This window comes from Pseudonaja textilis, chromosome Z, assembly GCF_049901715.1.
Source record: "Pseudonaja textilis isolate UNSWEBS1 chromosome Z, rPseTex1.2, whole genome shotgun sequence".
In the NCBI taxonomy this organism is placed as follows: Eukaryota; Metazoa; Chordata; class Lepidosauria; order Squamata; family Elapidae; genus Pseudonaja; species Pseudonaja textilis.
The window spans coordinates 67198069-67218194 of NC_142008.1; the positions used below are offsets into that span (position 1 = coordinate 67198069).

At 41.0% G+C, this 20126-nt stretch overlaps 1 protein-coding gene across 2 annotated transcripts in view; it reads left to right on the forward strand.

Moving 5' to 3' along the window:
- NME8 (NME/NM23 family member 8) overlaps positions 1-11601 on the forward strand; it is a 124870-nt gene extending 113269 nt beyond the window's left edge. For both annotated transcript variants that reach the window (XM_087918536.1, XM_087918537.1), the window contains exon 15: positions 11352-11601. In XM_087918536.1, the coding sequence (XP_087774662.1) occupies positions 11352-11601 (250 nt within the window). The remainder of the gene's footprint in view (positions 1-11351) is intronic.
- Positions 11602-20126: the final 8525 nt, after the last annotated feature.

A 20126-nucleotide genomic window follows, 5' to 3' on the forward strand; every position in this document is an offset into this window, starting at 1 on the left:
TGGCATCTGCTCTTTGAAACTCCTCCCCCTTCTTTCAGTTGTCAACTATAAAATGTGTATACAAAATGTTTAATGAGTTGACATTCATATCCCCTCACTTCTTGAAGGTGACCTGTACTACACACACAAAAACAAATTGTTTACAGTTATGGAAGCTTATGATCACGAAAACCCCACAGGCTTGGTTGGATTTTCTGCATGAAACCTTACTACAAGGTGATCGGCTTGGATGTTCCTACTCTTTACCCATGATACCTTTGATAAGAGGTAGCCTTCCACTTGATTAAATATTGGAGTTGTCTCCTATGCCACCTCAAATCGAGATTCGCTGCACCACATAATGGGTTTGGCCTCCTATAACCACGGAATCTGGGGGCTCATGAGGTAGGGGCCTCAGTGTTGATCCAACCACGGGTTTTAACAAGCTACTATGGAATACCAGGTGTATTTTCCCTAACAATCGGGACAATTTCAATTGCACCGTGACTGGGTTGATGATCCTTACTATGGGGAATGGTCCCATGAACTTTGATCCAAATTTCTTGCTAGGGAGTCTTAACCTCACACATTTGGTGGAGAAATAGACCTTCTCCCCCATCTGGAATGGTCGTTGTAGGGCTCAGTGTTTGTCTGCCTGTCTCTAATAGGTCTGTGGTGCTTTTGCCAGTGCTTTTTTGACATTCTCCCAAGTTGCTTTCAGCGCTGACATCCATCAGTCAGGCTGACTGAGGAGGAGGGGGTCGCTTGGATACTCAGACATTGGGACAAAGTACATGCTGCTCACTACCTTGAAGGGGGTTAGTCCCATGCTACTGTGAACAGCATTATTGTATATGACCTCCACGAAATGCAGGAGGTCCACCCAATTGGACTGCTGATAATTTATGTAGCACCTCAGATACTGCTCTACCATGGCATTCAATCTCTCTGCCCACCCACTGGTGCTTGGATGAAAGGCCGAGCTAAAACCCTAGGATGACCCAATAGGCCGCAGAAACTCCCTCCAAAATTTGGCTGTGAATTGGACCCCTCTCTGAGATAATTCTCTGTGGTACTCCATGCAGGCAGTAGATGTGCTTCAGGAACAGCTTGGTTAACTGGCGGGCTGAGGGTAGTCCGGTGCAAGGTATGAAATGTGCCTGTTTGGAAAATAAGTCTATTACAGTCCAGATCACCATGTTTCCCTCACTTTTCAGCAACTCCACTATGGAGTCCATTGCAATCTCCTCCCATGACCCTGTTGGCTCTGCTCCATTTGTAGCAGTCCAGGGGTTTTCTTGATCGTTTTTTCATCACAGTACAGATGGTGCAACTTTTCACATAACTGTCCATGTCTTTCTTTATGCCAGGCCACCAGAACTGCCTCTTCTTTAAGAACCCAAAGTGGCCTGCCAATTTGGCATCGTGGCTCCTCTGAAGAACTAGGGTGTGTAAGGATTCCGGGACGTAGAGTTTTGTCCCCTTTCACACCAGGTTATCTCTTTTTGTCAAAGTGTGTTGATTGTTCCAGAACCAGGGGTCTGCTAGCAGTTTGATTTTGAGTTTTGTGGTTAGGTCATCTGCGGGTTGATCTTGCCAATCATGACATTGTCATCTGATGGTTACTTGGGCAGCTATTTGGGTAGGGGGGATGATGGTGTTTACAACCTCCTCCCTTTCGCATTTGTACTGGGGCATGTGGAAGAGCCGTCAGCCAGAAAGTTCCTCCCACCCGGGATGTGTTTTAGCACAAAGTCAAATAGGTTCAAGTATTGAGCCTATCAGACTTGTTTGGGTAATAGTTTTCACAGGGTCCTAAGGGTTTCCAGGTTTTTACGGTCGGTCCAGACTTTGAATGGTCCCTTCCAGCAGGTGGTGCCAGGTTTGCAGTGCCCATCTCACTGCGAGAGCCTCTTTTTCTCATGAAGCCCATCATCTCTCTGTGACCGTGAGCTTGTGGGAGGTGTAGGCGCAGGACTGTAGGCTTCCTTGGTTGTTTCCTTGGAGTAACACTGCTCCCACTGCCATGTCACTGGTGTCTGCTTGAATGATGAAGGGTTGTTCGGGGTGAGGATGCTTCAGTACTGGTTCTTTGCAAACAGTTCTTTCAGTGTTTCAAATGCTTTTTGGCCTGGTTAGGTCCCACTGTAGGGGTTGTCCTGGGTGGGGTTCGTTCCTGGACTCCCTGTCTTTAGGAGATCTGTCATGGGTTTGGCAATCCTCATGAAGTAGGGGATGAATTGTCGATAAAACTTTGTGAACCCTAAGAAGCTTTGTAGCTGTCTACGGGTGTGAGGGGACTACCAACCTAGATGGCTTGTACTTTGGCTGGGTCCATCTTTATTCCCTCATTTGAGATTCAGTAGCCCAGGTAGTCCAACTGTGCATGGTGAAATTCACATTTCGACAGCTTGACATACAGGTTTGCTCAGTGCCCATCATCTCAGTGTAGGTGAAAATGTCAGCCAAATAGACAAGAACCCCCTTATAATGATGTTCATGTAGCACCTCATTTATTAACTGCAGGAACACTGCCGGGCCCCCTGTAGTCAGAAAGGCATGACCTTGAATTGGAAGCTCCCCAGGGGGCAGTTGAGTGCTATTCTCCATTCATCTCCCTCCCTGATGCAGACTCGATAGTTTGCTTCTCTGAGATCTAATTTGCTAAGGACCTTCCCTTTGGCCAGGTGGGATAGCATGTTCTTCATGAGTGGGAGGGGGTATGGATTGTGTACACACAGTCCATTGTTCACTCTAAAGTCCACACATAATCTCATAGTTCCATCTTTTTTTTCTTTGAACAGGACTGGTGGTGCAATCCATGGTTTGGCTGGCTTGATGAACCCTCTTGCTAAGTTTTTGTCTATATATGTGCACATTTCTTGCATTTCCCAGGTCGTCATGGCGTACATTTTGGGTTTTGGTAGTTTTACCCCAGGAATGATTTCTATGGCACAGCCTGTCTCACAGTGGGGAGGTAGGATGTCACACTCAGTCTCACAGAATACTTCAGCGAGGACTTGATATTCTCTTGGGATCTGTCCGACCTCTGGGGTTTTGTCGGAGGTGGCTGCCAGTTGTTCTGGTGAACTCTCTGGAAGGGTTCTCTGTGTGGCCGGTGCTTCTATTTGATGGTGAGGAACGGGTTGCAGTCCCTTCACTATCCTCAGTCTGTGGCTACCCCCTTGCCATCAGATGGTTGGACCCCACTTGTCTAGCCAGGAAAGCCCCAGGATGACTGCATCTGTCATTTTGGGAGCCACTACGAATCAAATGGTTTCCCAGTGATCTGCTAGTTCTAGTCTCACTGGTTCAGGTTAAGTGAGTGGCATAGGTTCCTTCCAACAGAGATCCATCTACTTGTTCGAACCGGATCAGGTGGGTCAGCTTTTTTGCTCTGATCCCCAGTTTCAGGACCATGGTTAGGTTGATCAGGCACCTAGTGCAGCCTGAATCTATTAGGATCAAGGGTGACAGTGAATTACGTAACTCAGAGTTGGCTATCTGTCAGGATTCCATCAGTTACTCAAATTAAATCATGAGCCTCAAGCCATACTCCCAAAACTAAAAAAATTTTTTATTTGAAGGTAACATTCTACATCTGGCATTTACCTAGTTGGCGTAGCCAACTCTGAGATACGTAATTCACTGTCACCCTTGATCCTGTTTTCCCTCCCAACCCTCTGGGTATATCATCCAATGAAAAACGTCCATAGCCAAGAGTCATCAATCATGCTCTCCAATCAGATTTTTGCATGGCAGAAGCTTCAGTCATCTAATCAGTGTTTGAAGAAAATATGAATGGAATGTACTTTTGATTCCACTCTGCCGTCTGCTCTTTGAAACTCCCCCCATCTTTCTGTTGTCAACTATAAAACATGTATACAAAATGTTTTATGAGTTGACATCAGAGTTCTCGGAGAGGAAAAAAACAACATTCTTCCTGCAAGCCAGCTACACTCACGAAGGCTGGCCACTAGATATTTCCCAGGAGGAAGTATAGGAAAATGCCCATTCCCCTTGAGTTCTTACTTGTTCAGTAAGAACTGTTAGAACTCTGATATGTTTTCACATAGTTCTTTTCACCCTTACTTCCAGTTTGTACTGATTCGCAATTGTTCTTCACTCCAAAGTGCCATCCTGGCAAATCCATGACATAACTAGTCTCTTTTTAGCCCTGTAATAAAATAACACCATGGCAAATTCAGAATTAAAGTTCATCTCTTTTTTAAACTTTTTTTTTTACAAAATAGAACATGTTTTAGGCCAGTAGACTCTATGAACCTTCTGCTATCCATACAGAAACCTTCTTTCTCCTTCTATTTTTATTTTATTTACTTGATTTCTATAGTCACTCATCTTGATAAGTAACTCTGGACAGCGTGTATCATAATTATTAAAACAATACAATCTAAAAATATATGGTTGCTGAGTAAACTATTGCCATGGATGCTCGTATACAGGCCAGAAACATACTCTGGTCTTCATGGTCTTATAAAAAGCCAGCAGATTTGTGGTCATCTTAATCTCTGAAGATTATTACTGTTCTTTATTGTTGTTGTTATTGCTATTGTTATTATTAAGTTAATTATAAACATTATGAATCTACTGTATACCTTTGAACGTTCCAGAGAATGCATTTCTCCTAATCCTTGGCTGATGGCCTTGTAACATGTAGTATGCTCAACCTATCAGATCAAATTGGACATGTAGAAACAAGTAGGAGATAGTTCTTACATGCCTTTTTGAGGGCAGACCAGTACAGACCACAGTGCAGGAATCCAAATGAAAAATCACCGGGGCATGAATGATTGTGATCAAAACCTCCTGATCCAGGAACTAGTGCAATTGGCACAAAACCCTGTTTAAAGATCTTCCTGCCACCTGTTTTTCTAGTGGAAGCTGTGTGTCCAAGGGGACCCTCCAGAACCATTTGGAGCAGTGCCCCTCCATCCAAGAACAGCAGTGGAAGAACTTTATTATTGGGAGGACCAAATACACAAAACCATTCAGTCTTGCTTAGGTTGAGATGAAAGCCATTGCACCCATTGCACTTACCTGCCTTCTCCAGGCACTGGGGCAGGATAACCACCGCATCACACAGGTGGACCAGGCTGAAGATATAAACTAGGTATCATCAACATGAACAGAACAGAAGAGAGAGAATAAAATCCTGGGGCACCCAACAAGTAGGGACCATGAGCTGGATTTTTCTCCCCATCAACACCAACTGGAATCAAGTCTGGAGAAAGGTATTATGCCAGTGAAAGGAGAAGAACAGCACAACACAGTGCCACTCATCCCCAAATACCAAAGCTAATCCAGGAGGATACCATGATTGGTGACTTGAAAGGCTACTGAGCAGTCAAAAAGAGTGAAGATGTTTGCACTACCCCACCCACTCCCACAAGAACTCACCAAAGAGGGAAACTGATGTCATCCCAATTCTATAACCTGGTCTCAACCCTGACTGAAAAGCCTAGAAGGCCACACTTCATCCAGGATCTTTCGCAGTTAACATGTGACTATCTCTTTCTCCAGACTTGGGTTGATCAATGTCCCCTTAAGGAGAAGGCAAAACACCATCATCTTGAAAACCAATGAAACCACCCCCCAATCATATGTCCTCTTCTGGGCAGGCTTAATCAACCAGGAAGGACACACAGATCAAACATGTCAGAGTATATTCATGAACTGGAATAGAGCATGGTAAGAAGGGCCAATGAATAGGCATAGCAACTAAGTCAGCCAATGAGGAAACTGAAATTGAAGTTGCCTAGGCATGGCTCTATATTAAGCTCTGCAGCTCTGAAGCTATTTTAAGCTCCGAGTCTGTCTATTGAAAGAGAAACTAACTTGCTTGTTTGCTGAAGTTGAGTTGCTTGTAACATGTCTGCTTCTGTTTGAGTTTGCTCCATGTTGGAGAAACCTATAACTGGTATTGTAAAATTTACTTAATATGTTTATAAAGATGTTAAATGAAGCCTCAGCCATCTGTGTTATTTTTCTGGCACTGAATTTATGCTGCAATACTCTGAACAAGTTATGGGCCCAGAAAAAGACTGAATTGTAATTAAAGCTGAGAAACTGCTTGTTTTAAAAGTAAGAAACAAGGCATGGGGCTTTGCAGGATGGCTGAAAAAATTAAAGAGAGCTCTTTATCCTGTTTGGGTCAGAAGAACTATATTATTTGGGCTACAAAGATGGAATGTTTGGAATCAAAGACGATATTGTTGAAAATCCACCCCAGGCACCACTGAATGGTACAAGTCAGAAGCTGCATGATAGAGCATTTGCTTATATCATCTTAAGTTTGGAAAATGATCAGTTCATCTATGTAGCTAATTTAAAGACTGCAAAGGAAGTCTGGGATAAATTGAGGACTGTTCATGAGAGTGTATCTACATGCAACAGCTTACAGTTATCAAGAAAGTTATATAGAGCTCATTTGCAGCCAGGAGATTCAGTGGAACAGCATTTTGTTCATATGCAAAAAAAATTTGTGGAGTTGGAACAGTGTGGGATGGGGATACCTAAATCCAAAAGTGCTCTTAGTTTTGAACAGTCTAGATGAAACTTGGGACATTGTGTCTGCAGTGTTTGAATGCAAACCAGAGCATAAATTGCATTTGGAAACTCTGAAAGCATTTGATAGCTGAAGAGCAGAAATGCCATTATAAAAAAAGCCAAGAGAAGGAGAAATTCCTGAGGAGGGGGCCCAAGAGGAACAATGGAAATTTCCACAGCCGGGCTGTCTCCAGAGAAGAGCACAGAGGTAAGAGCCACACAGTTTCCACAGACCAGCAGAGCAGCATTAGAAGATATCAGATTACAGCTAAGCAGAAAGCCCAACAAAAGAAAGGATGCTTCATCTGTGATGAAACTACTCATTTAAAGAAAAATGTTTGCAAGACAGAAGAAGTCTGCAAGAACAGGTTGAGGGATAAATTGCTGTTCCAAAAGCCAGCAATAGTAATGGAAGAAATCAATGGCTAATAGACAGTGGGGCTATCCAAACAATTATTAATAAGGCTAAATTGTATTACAGGATGGATGCAGCTGCTGGAGACAGTAGCCTTGGCAAATGGCAAGAAGGCTAAAATCATTGCAAGAGGAGTGTGCAAATTCCATTATTTGGAAACAAGGTTTAATAATGTTTTATGTGTCCCAGAAATGGAACATAATTTGCTGAGTGTCTCTAGTTTAGACAAGCAAGGATTTGAGACCACATTGTAAATGGGCAGTGTCTTATAAAGAAAAATGGGTTTGTCTGTGCAAAGGGCATAAAGCATGATAATCTTTATATGTTACAGGGACAAAAAGTTCAATGTGCACAAACATTTGGCAATGTTGCAAACCATGATTCATGTGTTCATCTTTTGCACCATAAGTTTGGCCATGCCAGCTTCGAAGTTGTTCAAAAAATGGAACAGTTTGCAGAAAATATAAATTTAAAGGGATGTAAAGCATATTTGGATTGTGCAGTATGAAAACATCAAAGTCCAAGGCATTCCCAGTAAGCAAGAGTAGCACAAAGCCAACAACAAGAGCTTTAGAGCTGGTACACGCAGATTTGGTGGGCCCAATGCAAGCCAGTTTGGGAGGAGCTAAGTATGAGCTGTCATTGTAGATGACTATAGCAGTTTTGTGTTCTTCTATTTACTAAAGAGTAAAACAGAGGTGCTACAGAAATGTAAGCAATGGGTAAGCTTTGTAGAAAGAAGGTATAAACGACAGTTATGTCATCTGCAAACTGACAGAAGTTCAGAATTCATATCAGCATTTTTTCAACAATGGTTGGCACAGTTAGGAATAAAATACAGACACACAAATCCTTACACAGCAGCTGAGAATGGTGTTGCTGAGATACAGAATGGAGTCTTACAAACCATGAAGGATTCCCTGCTAGAGGATTCTGGTCTAAACAGGTCATACTGGGGTGAAGCCATATTGACTGCTAATTATTTAGTTAATAGGTTGTGGAGTTCCTCCATTAATGATACTCCATATGCAATGCTATATGGGCAAAAACCATCTCTAGCACATTTAAGGGTGTTTTGAAGCAATGCGTGGGTACATATTCCAAAAGCAATTAGAAGAAAGGGGCAACCAAAGGCTAGAAAGCTCAGGTTTGTGGGCTATGAGCCAGGCTCAAAGACTTATCGCTTTAGTGATAGGAGCAAAAGAATAGTGTTTTCAAGGTCTGCAAGCTTTGCAGAGCAAAATTGGAATAAAATTGATGCAAATTTTTGGAATGATTCACTTAGTGACAGTGATCCACTTAGTGATGGTAACTCACTTACTAATGGTAACTCACTTACTGATGGTGTCAGGGTTCAGGAAGGAGAAGCTGAACAAGATATGAAGCAAGAGAGGGTTGACACACAGGAGCTGTCAGGTCAGAGCGATGGAACAAGGGGATTCCACCTGCAGGTATACTGCATTGAAAGGTCTTGGGTTCAAGAATTGCAAGGCTGATGGTTGCATATACACTGGAAAGTTAAAGGTGGGGATCAACACCTTGGATAGGTATAAAAAGGAATTCTCAGGTGTTTGGAGGGAACTATGAATGTGGGTCTTCAAATACAGGTATCTGAAAAATATTAAAGGTAATTGAGTTTATGTTTATTCCAGTTATGAAGGGAGGAGTGTCAGAGTATATTCATGAACTGGAATAGAGCATGGTAACAAGGTCAGCCAATGAATAGTATAGCAACTAAGTCAGTCAATGAGGACTGTTTGGAAACTGAAACTAGAAGTAGCCTAGGTGTGGCTCTATATTAAGCTCTGCAGCTCTGAAGCTATGTTAAGCTGAGTCTGTCTATTGAAAGAGAAACTAACTTGCTTGCTTGTCTGCTGAAGTTGAGCTGCTTGTAATATGTCTGCTTCTGTTTGAGTTTTCTCCATGTTGGAGAAATCTACAACTGGTGTAAAATTTACTTTGTTCCGGACTAGCAGGCTCGTAGCCTGCAAATCTGATTGGCCCGCTGAAAGCCAATCGTGATTGGTCGCCATAGACTGATGCGATTGGCCAGTAAACGGGCTGCCGCGATTGGCCCTGCCAAGAGCGGCAAACTCAAATCGCCTTCATTGGCTGCCTAGCCGCAGCCAGCCCTATATAAGGGGCTGCTGCGGCTGGGGTTAGTTGCTCAGATCTGAAGTCACAAATAAAGAGCTTTAGTTACTATCTGAGTCTTGCCTCCGTTCTTGAACCGTCCTCCCAGATATAACATACTTAATATGTTTATAAAGACATTAAATGAAGCATTTGTGTTTATCTTTCTGGCACTGAATTTATGCGGCAAAACTCTGAATAAAACATAGTTAAACTAGCAGTTGCAAAAGCCCTGCCCACTTTCTCAGAAGCAATGTGTAAATACATTCTATAAAAGCAATGTTAAATTTAAAAAAAGAAACAAACGAGAAGAGGGTGAAAGAAACAGGAATGCCTCCCAATAAACTTCTTTGATAATAATGATTTTGTGTCCATCAAGTGAAGTCATTAATTTTTGGGTACTTCCAACCACTATATTTGCAGGTGGATTGATTTCACTCGCCTTTGATCCCATGTTGATATCTTTTCAATAGTTGAGCAGATTGAGTTTTGATTCAATTGTAATGTAACAGAAATCAGGTGGTATTCAGCAGATTCTGACCAGTTCTGGAAAACCAGTAGTGGACATTTAGAGTAGTTTGGAAAACCGGCAAATATCACTTCTGACTGGCCCCAACCCATCTATTCTCTGCCTCCCAATTCCCAGCTGATTGTCTGGGTCTTCTTGTTTCCCTGCACAGGAGCTGGAAATCATGTTAGTGGGGTAGGGAGGGAATGATTTTGCAGTAACCTTCCCCTGGAGTGGGGTGGGAGTGGAGATTTTGCAATATCCTTCCCCGCCACACCCACCAAGCCACCCCCACAGAGCCAGTAGTAAAAAAATTTGAATCCCACCACTGACAGAAATGATAAAATTTTATGGAACTTGGGAAAGATGTCTTTTCTTCTCAAAGAAAACTCTTGTGTTATCCTGCATCTCAGTTTCTTTTTTTTCTGTTTATAAAAATGGCAATTTTATTTCCTCAAACTGTTAATGTTCTATTTCAATTTCTTTCCCTACCCAAACCTATATAATAAACATACATATATACATCAACATATGTATTATATGTATATGTGTATATATGTATATTATATATATATATAATATACAATTGCCAATGATATTTCAGGCTTGATATTATTGCATTGCCTACTTAGTTGCCTAGCAAAAGTAAACAAGCATGAAATTGGTGACATTTTCAATAGGGAAAGGAGCCATATGCAAACCATCAGGTGTCTGACTCTTTTTCTTGGGGAGAGGATATTTATTTTTACTGAACTTGTGGCAGCTTGGTAGGGCAATGTTTTACAAGTTTTATCCCAGCACTGTTCAATTGGCTTATTAGAGTGGAAATGTGGCAATGTAGAAATGTCTGATTCCAGCCCTATCCAGCAATCCACTTTTTAATTTTGTGGCTACTTCCTTCCTAGAATCATGAAAAACAGAATCTGGTTGATAAGCCTTAAGTGCTACTGCACTGTAGAATATTCTCTATTTTTCTTATCTCTAGTAAATACCAAGTTCCAGTGTCATGAAAGTTTTGTATGATGATAAAAAACTGGATATTTTTGACAGTATTATCTGCTAGATTTCTGTCATGTTTTTGGCATCTCTGCAGATCCCAGTTATTACATTTTGTTAGCTGTAGTGTTTATATTACCTGCTTGCCTTCAAATAGTTTTGGTGCAGAGATTTCCAAGCCCAATTGCTGAATTGCAATATTTCTATGTGACAAAAAGAGAACATTACTGAAGATAAATTGTATTAACTGAATTTAATTGTGTGATGTGATGTAAACAATTTTGGTCTTGTCATGGCCACAATAACTTTTTGAAGAATGCTATCTAATATCTCTTTTGAAGAGCAAAAACAGAGAACTACAGTACTTTTTTTTAATCTATGGAGCATCTTCGTTCACCTGAATGAGGGAAGAAAAGTCATCAAAAATAGCACCTCTAAGTTTAGCATATGATTATAACATATCGTAGGATTTTATATACACGGAGAACAGGCAGACTGACATACAACAAAGCACAAATACAAGCAGAGATGGGACTATTAAGGAAATAATCTACTGTTATATAATGTATGTTTAATAAGACTTGGCTTCTATAACATAAACCTCTGACACTGTGAAATAATCAAATAGACAGTGTACATCAAATGGACTTGACTTGTTTATCTCATGCAGCGTTAGTTATGTCAACTTAATGTTCTCATTGCAAAATGAGATTGTGAGCATCTCATACATTGTTGGTTGTATTGTTTTTCTAGAGGCCCATCAATGGTCATGGTTCTAACTAAAGAAAATGCTGTGGAGGAATGGCGACAATTAATGGGACCAACAGATCCAACAAAAGCAAAAGAAACACATCCTAATTCAATACGTGCTAAATTTGCAACTGATATTATGCACAATGCTGTTCATGGGTCCTCAAATGAAGAACATGCTAAAAAAAGCATTAACTTTATCTTTGGAGATATTGATTTAGAGAGCCTAAAATACAAATATATTTATATGTAAATTTCAGAGTTGACCAGTTATCAACAATAAAAATCTGTGTAAATTAATACGTTTACATATATATTTTATTAAATATCATGTTACTAATTAGAATTCATAAGTTCCCTTCAAATTAGGAATACTTCCTTCATTAAGATTATAATTTTAACATCAGTTTTGTACAGAATATAAATAGATGATAGCACATGAATACCTGTAATTAATAATTGGCACTAAATCCCAACGCAAGAATGGCAATCACAAATATTCAAGCTTTTCTTTGAAGAACTAGGAAGTAGAAGGCAGGATGATGTGAAAGAGCCTTAAATCAGGATATGGAATCAATGGATTCTAGTAATTTGGCTTTTTGGTTAGAATAGAGAGAGAGAGATGAGAAAAAAGAATGTAAGGTGGAGTTTTATAGATCATTTAGCCCTTATTGACTATTTCATTCTTATAAAAGTAATAGTTATAGTAATAGGTGCCTTGGGTACATTCTCAAATAACTGGAGCATCATTTGAACACCATCAGCCTTGACAAAATCACCATCACACCAATTGCAAAAGCAACCTTATTCAGAACAACCTAGTTTCTTGTGAAGGGCTTGATAGATGGATAACAGTGCCAAATCCAATCTGAACACCTGGCTGATTGTGTAATGAATTATAAATTACAATTAAAAGATGGGGAGCAAGGGAACAAGATGCATACAGGGAAGCAAGGTGTTGCCTTAATTGGTTAATTACCTCCAGAGTGATAAACTCCTATTGGGGCCCTAGGCCAACTGCCACAGCCAGGTCTTCATAACCTTATGAAAGGTCAGAAGAATGGAAGTAGATTTCACCTTGGGGAATGTTTGATGTTTCGAAAGGCAGGAGCCCCAAAATTCCTTAATCGATGGTATAATCCTTAATCTATAGCATGGTCATACTCCTGGTACTAATTGGAGTGGATCAATCCCTTTAGCTTGAAGTCATGTCATAAAGAGCTTTAAAAGTGATGACCAATACCTTGAATTTTACCAAGAAGTAAACCAGCAACCAGTGCAACTTGCGGAACAACTGTGCAACATGAGCCACCCTAGGGTCCCTAGAAATGCCTATGCAACCACATATGGCATCAGCTATAGCTTACAAACACTCTTCAAAGGTAGCCCCATGTAGACCGCACAGCAATAATCCAAGTATGAGATAACCAGGACTTGAGTGACTAAGTGCAGAGACTCCTAATCCAGGAAAAGGCACAACAGGCATATATTAAGTTGTCCAAAGGCTTTCCTAGCCACAATTGCCACCTGCTCTTCAAGAAGGAGTCATAAGTCCAGGAGAAACCCCACACTGCAGCATGTCTGGGGCAATGCAACCCCATCCAGAACTAAAGATGTTTGAAAGTCCCAGATCTTGAAGCTGCTTGCATCCAAAACCATTTGATATTACCAGGGCTCACCCGAAGTTTGATGTCCCCCATCCAGACCCCTACAACTTCCAAGCACACAGCAACTTCATGTAGATGTTAAAAAGGAATGGAAAGAGTACTGAGCCCTGTGGTATTCCACAAAGCTATGAACTAGTTCTCTCATTCCATATCAACAGCAATTGTGACCAGCCCCATAGAAAGAAGCCAAATCAGTGCAAGATTGTGCCACCCAATCCCAAACTCCAGCCAAATAAAAGGATATCATGATTGATGGTACTGAAGGCTGTAAGAGAGTAAGGATAGTTGCATTACCTCCATTCCCCCTCTCTCTAAATATCATCAAAAGCAATCAATGTCATTTGCATACCATAACTGAGACTGAATCCTGACTGAAAGAGGTCAACATAATCCATTTCATCCAGGACCAAGCAACCACCTTTTCTACCAACTTCCCTCTTGGAGGCTTTCATTAACCAGGAAGGAAAGGGATCTAATAGGTAGGTGGTTGCAGTGACAGCATCGAGGACCCTGTCCACTTCATCAAGTCCAACAGGATAAACTGTTCCCAGATAATTGTTCCCACAGAGCTTACACCAACGTTCTTAAGAAAAAAAATTGTATCAGTAGTTTTATTCATCCTCTGTTAAAAATGTCTGGGTATTTGATATGAAATTATTTTTTTCAAGGCCTGCAATGGTGGAGAAGAACAGATCACATAAAATTGATATTAATCTATTTGAATGGAGATTTTCTGTTCAGCTAGGAAATTATCTTGGATAAATCATCATACTTTCCCCCAAGATTAAACTAATTTCCTAGACATGATGTGATTAACTAACTCCAGACTAGCTCCCTGGAATACATTAATATGTAAAAGTAGGGTACTTTGTCTGACACGTTTATGAAGAATATTCTCTCTTACAAGTCAGGATCAGAATTTTAAAAAGGCAAATAATATGCATGAATCTGTCTTGAGTGATGACAGCCAGCTAAGTTAATGAAAACCAATAGAGAACTTTTGGTTTTCATTAACCTAGGAGCTAGAACAGAAAATGTCTGGGCTAAAAGCAATGATGGGATTCAACTGGTACGGGCCAGTTCAGGCGAACTGGTAGTAAAAATTCTGGCTCGGCCCACCTCACCACTACTTATTGGCCTCACACGCCTTGGCTGGTGCCTTAGAGTCACACTGTGGCATAGCTGCAGCTGTTCTTTTGCTCCCCTCAATTATGCAGCTGAGCCTACTTGCCTGCCTTTGTCACTGTCTCCTAGTTGTCTGACTTGGCCTACTCCCAACTGCTCCAGGGGCAGAACAGCCAGGTAAGCACAGCCGTGTACCTCTTCGGGGAAGTGGGGCTACGAAGGGTGGTCAACCTGTGCTGCTCAGCCACCAGCTGCGGCCTCTCCCCATCTGACTGCTGCAGCCTTGAGTCATAGACCTGCACCCACATCCTGCCCAGGTGGTGCAGCCTCCCCCCATCCAAATGCCATGGCCTCAAGTTATACGCTTGCACCCGACTCCCACTTAGGCAGCAGAGCCTACCCCCCATCCGATCATCATGGCCTCAAGTCATAGGCCTGTGTCTGCCTCCTGCTCAACTAACTGATTGCCTTTACCTATCGGTTGATCTGACTCCTGCTCATCTTGGCCACTTTAGCAGCAGGTAAGTACAGCCAGGTGCCCCATCGGGTAAGCGGGGCTGGGAAGGGCAGTGGACTGCCGGTTGTGGTCTTGCCCTGCAGCTGGTCCCATAGGCCTATGGCCACCTCCCACCCAGCCAGCTCGAACTGCTGCTCCGCCAACTTTTTTCCGTGCCGAGACACTGGCCGAGCCGTCTGCAGCAGATACTCCACATCATAATGGGATCCAGAAGAAGGAGGAGGGGATGCCACCTCCCCCATTTGTGAAGTGCACTAAGTTTAAAGATGCTGCACAAAGCACTGCAAGAGCAGCAAGCAGCCATGGGGGTGGTGAGAGCAACGGAGTGTCTCATAATGGAGAAAAGTCGCACATCTCCCCGTATTCCTCTTTCTGCAAGCATCGAGCAGCCTTCCACAGCACCTTTAAATGTAATGTGCTTCAAAAATGAGGAGGAGGATATGCCACCTCCCCCATTTGTGAAGCGCATTAAGTTTAAAGGTGCTGTGCAAGGCTGCTCGATGCTTGCAGAGAGAGGTATATGGAGAGATGTGTGATTTTTCTCCGTGACGAGACACGCCGTTGGTCTCACCACCTCCATGGCTGCTTGCTGCTCTTGCAGTGCCTTGTGCAGCATCTTTAAACTTAGTGCGCTTCACAAATGGGGGAGGCAGCACTCCTTTCTCCTCCTCCTGGAGCCCATTACAACATGGACATCAGCTGCAGCTGGCCCGGCCAGAGTCTCAGGACGGAGAAAAGTTACATATCTCCCCAGTACACATAGCACCAACAAGGGCTGGGGAAAAAAAGCAAGCAGAGGGGTGCTTTGCTCCCACCTTGAATACATAGCGAATATCCATCTGATGCCACTGCCCTCCTCAGGGCAGACAACAAGTCAATGGGAGGGGAGGGCAAGGAGCGGGACTAGCCACTGGTGGGAACATCTGACAGGGAGCCACAGTAGGGGCACAAAAGAACTTCATTTATCTGGGAATCTGAAATGACTGTAGATTTAAAATCATGTAGTAAAAAGCACCCAAAGAAGAACGAACAACATCAGCAAAAAAATTTTAAAAAACCCCAACCCTGGTCAGTTTTTGGAAATGGTTCAAGAGGGAACACATACATGCAAGAGAGAGAGAGAGAGGAAGAGATATGTAAGGGAGAAGTGAGTGAGGGGAGATTAGAGAGAGATGAGGGAGGGAGAAATGAGTGAGAGGAGATGACAGAGAAAAGAGAGGGAGGGAGAAAAAAGATGAGAGGTGAGAAAGAGAGAGGGGAAAAAAAGAGAGAGACAGACCTATTTAAAAGAAAATGGAAAAATGGCTCTTTGAGTGTTTAAGGTTGCAGACCCTTGGGTTAGACAAACACCATGGTCATTAAGTGAACACTGGTTGTTAAACAAGTCACTTTTCCCCAATGGGCATTTTTAACTGGAAACCAGAAGGAATTGTTCGAAGTTGGCAAAAAACGTAGAAAAAATCTATCACATGACTGTGTGGGATGTTGTAATTGGTCATAAATATGTGTGTGTGTGTGTTCATGGCTGTCAAAATTCCAAAATTAGGTTAAGTAGTTCTGAGGAGATCAGTCATAAATTAGAACACTTGCTAAGCAACTGGCCATTAAACGAGGACCACTTGTATTTGGTTTGCCTTAAGGGTTCAGAGCTGCATGGAATCTGGTTTTCTTTGACCTTTGGGGGAATTGCAGAAGGTCCGGATGGGGGAATCCTCGTAGCAGGAACTATGATTGTGCCCACCATTTTTTGGAAAATCACTGTCTTATATGTACAGTTAGTCCTCAACTTACAACCACAATCGAGTCCAAACTGAAACATTTTTTTTTTTTTGCAGTAGCCCTTAGGATGAAAAGGCAACAGAATTTTACAGATTTTTTTCAGCAGTTGTACCAAAATTGGTCTTGGATGATACAAAACCGTCACAAGCAAAATCACTTCAACTTGCAGAAAGCAGCAGGTCAATTAAAATACATAGTTCCAAAGTTGAAAATAGTCTTCCTGAATGCTGGACAGTGCTATAGTACAACAATTTTAAAGAAAAACACGATGGACTGGTCATTTCTAACAAAAAGTTAGGTTGCAAGTTTGTGCAAAACATGACTTTGCAAAAGAGAAAGGTGTTCATGTGTCCAGAGAATGGAAACATTTCCAGATTCAGGCAGAAGGGAAAAAAATAAAGAAGTACAACAAGCGTCTCTAAGAAAAAAAATGAAAGAAGATTTTTCATCAACAGCTCATTCCATTTGCAGAGAGAACTTAAAACAAGGGGAGCAGGGTGCTATAACAAAAGCAGTAGATAAGATGACTGTGTGCTGTCCCAGCCAGTCTATGGGAGTTGGATAGTTACTTAGGAATTGTGAGCTGTCCCCTTAAGGGAATGCATCATGGGAAATGTAGTTAAAGGTATCCTGGGAAATGTAGTTCATGTCACGTGGCTACATCTGTAATCCTGATAGGGCACAAAATTGACCCTCAAGGGGTTGAAGGAGGTTTCCTCATTCTTGCCTGCACTTGTGGACTGATAACAGCTTTTCTTTCTATCAGTACGTGATGGGTTAGGAAAAGAACCATTTTTTACTTTTCTGATGGGTTAGGATACATTTTTTACTTTTCTGTCCTGTCTCATGAGGTGGATTTGTGGCTATGCAGATGCAGATAGATAATTCCACAAAACTTCCATAACAAAGTACATTTATTGGTACATCAGGTATCTTTTCATAACTCACATTTGGGACAAAGCTGTTCTATAATGACCAATCCTTTGTATATCAGCATTGCAGAGTAAAAAATGGTTCTTTTCCTAACCCATCACACATTTGACACGCATGCGCACAAAGCGAACCGGTTGTTATGCTGGTAGGATCCCACCCCTGGAATTGTCCAATACCCTTTCAGAATGCAAGCCTCTTCATTTCATCATCACCCAGCAAGATTCAACTAAGCCCAGACTTCCCACAAGGTTAATTGGGCCCCCCATAGCCCCCTGGGAATCAGACAACCAATAGGATACATGCCTTTATACAAGAACAGGAAGCTCTAAGGTAAGGTCTAAGAAAGGATATAAATATATATCTCTCTCCACTCCATGTGGTCAGCTACTCAGAATCACACATGCTTGGTGGTTCTGCTTCACCATTAAACCATCCTTCCAAGCAGCCCCCATGTTTCTAGTGTCTTTCTTCACACTTGGAACTGAACCCAGATAGACATTTCTTCCAACAATTGGAGGAGTTTATTTCCAGAGCTTCATGCAGAGCAGTAAAAAAATAAACTGAAGCACATGAAATCAAGATGTGTCTTATCCAAAGAGATAACGTATTTTAGCACTTGAGGCAGAATGTCACAAGAGATTTTCTCTACAAGTAGAAAAGTTTGTGCTGCTTTTTTTATAATATCCCAAATCTGCTACCTGAAATAACCTCATTGCCCAACAAAAGTACTCATCAATTCTCTTAATGATTTTCAATCTCTGCTCTTCTGAGATTCTTTGGAACACTAGTACTCAGATAAATAAGTTGAACACATGATCTATGTTGGTTTTATATCATACATTGATCATACTTTGTGTATAAGGTTTACTTCTTGAAAAAAGGAGTCATACTCATAAAAAATGACTAAAAATGATATATCTATACAATGTTTATTTCAGTTTGCTGTATTCTTTTAAGAGTGTATTTCTATATAACAATAGCATAAGGACCAGACTCTTCCCCCCCCCTTCAGACAATAAGAATGAACTTTTGAAAACTGGGTATTCCAAAAGGAATTATTTATTGAAGGAGAAGAAAGCAAGTCAACATTCAAAGCAGGGTCTGACATCCCTCAGGGTATAGATTTAGAATCCCTCCCCTTAGTCCAGAATCAGATAGATTTAGAATCCCTCCCCTTAGTCCAGTGTGAATTTCACCAGTCCGCAGATGCGGACATGTTATTTGCCCCTTGTCTCTGATAATGCAGTTAAGAAGAGGTTCCCAGGAATTTTCTTCAGGATTTGGAATTTAAATGGCCTCTTATCTCTCCAAGAAGTGAGAATTTTCCAGGCATCTGGAGCCCTGTGCACATTTTAAACCGTGTAAAAGTTCATATAGATTCAGTGAAAGCATTAGAATATTTAGGTTATATCAAGTGGAAAACAATTAGCTGTATCAAGCCCCCCCTTCTTCCAATGAAGAATGCAGATACCTGGATCTGACAAATAGTGATCCTTCATGATATGAATATGAAAGAGAGAGAGAGAGAGAGAGAGAATAAGAAAAAAGTTCATATTTCTCCCAGCTAAAATTGTTTAATTAACTATAGGAACCTTTGCAATCTAAAATAAATAAAAATATTATTATTAAATTGAGCTATATGGTGGTATGTCAATCATGGCTGCTTATGTGTGAAACAATAGTTTGAATTCTATGATGGCAATCATTTTACATGGTTTCCTCTAATTTCAAACGAATGATTTCATTTTAGAAATAAACTACCAGAAATAGCAGTGCTCAAATTGTTGGAAACCTTTCAGACAAACCATCACACTTACTAGAAAGAAATACGGTATAGTAACATTTATTAAAAACAAATAAACTGCTCAGATAATTATCTTACTTTTCTTCAACAAGATTCAACAGTATATAGTGCTTAAGAAACACATGTTGTTGCATGAACTCAAGTCCCATCAAAGATATTTAACATGGAAGAAAAAGGTTTGGGATTTGGAGCACAGCAAGGAGGCATAATACTTGCTGACTTAATTATTTTTAACTTTATTTGCTTCCTTTCCCCAGAGCAGTTTAAACATTAATTTTTCTCTAAAAGCAGAAAGAGGATGCCCTATTCTCATTTCGTTCTTTTCAATTTGTTCTAATGCCAATTAATTAAAAGGAGAAGTCAACAGTTATCGGTCCTTTTGAATGTGATGCACTCCGCATTTCCAGCCAATTAGCATCACACATACCAGAGCAACATCAAGAATTGTCAAATCAACGAAGATGAAAGCTAGCTTTATCATATCAGTAAAAAAAGGCACACGGTGGGAGTTGTTTATAATCTTTATGTATTATTTGTAGGTAAATGTGTTTCAATAACAGATAACAAACAAAAATCTGTCCTAAATATATTCTAACATTGCACAAGATTGCAAGATGGTTTTGGCAAAGATAGTCTAATCCTAATTCTTCAACATTCTAATGCATATTTATGCCCAGCTAAACAATTTATTCAAATTTATTGTCCAGGATTTTCAATGAGAAAAAGTTCTTTCTGAACTTGCCAGCAACCCAGTTATAGATTCCTAATTGGTATTCTTCTATGAAGCACATGTATTACAATCTCAATAAAAGCTCAACTGTGTGCAAGTGAATCACTTTGAATTTCATCCTTAATGTAGTACCTGAAAAACATAGTAAAGATGTGGCTATATTTTGGAAAACTATATGTACAAAACTATTACCTCAAATAAGCTGGATGGGAGTTAGTATCAG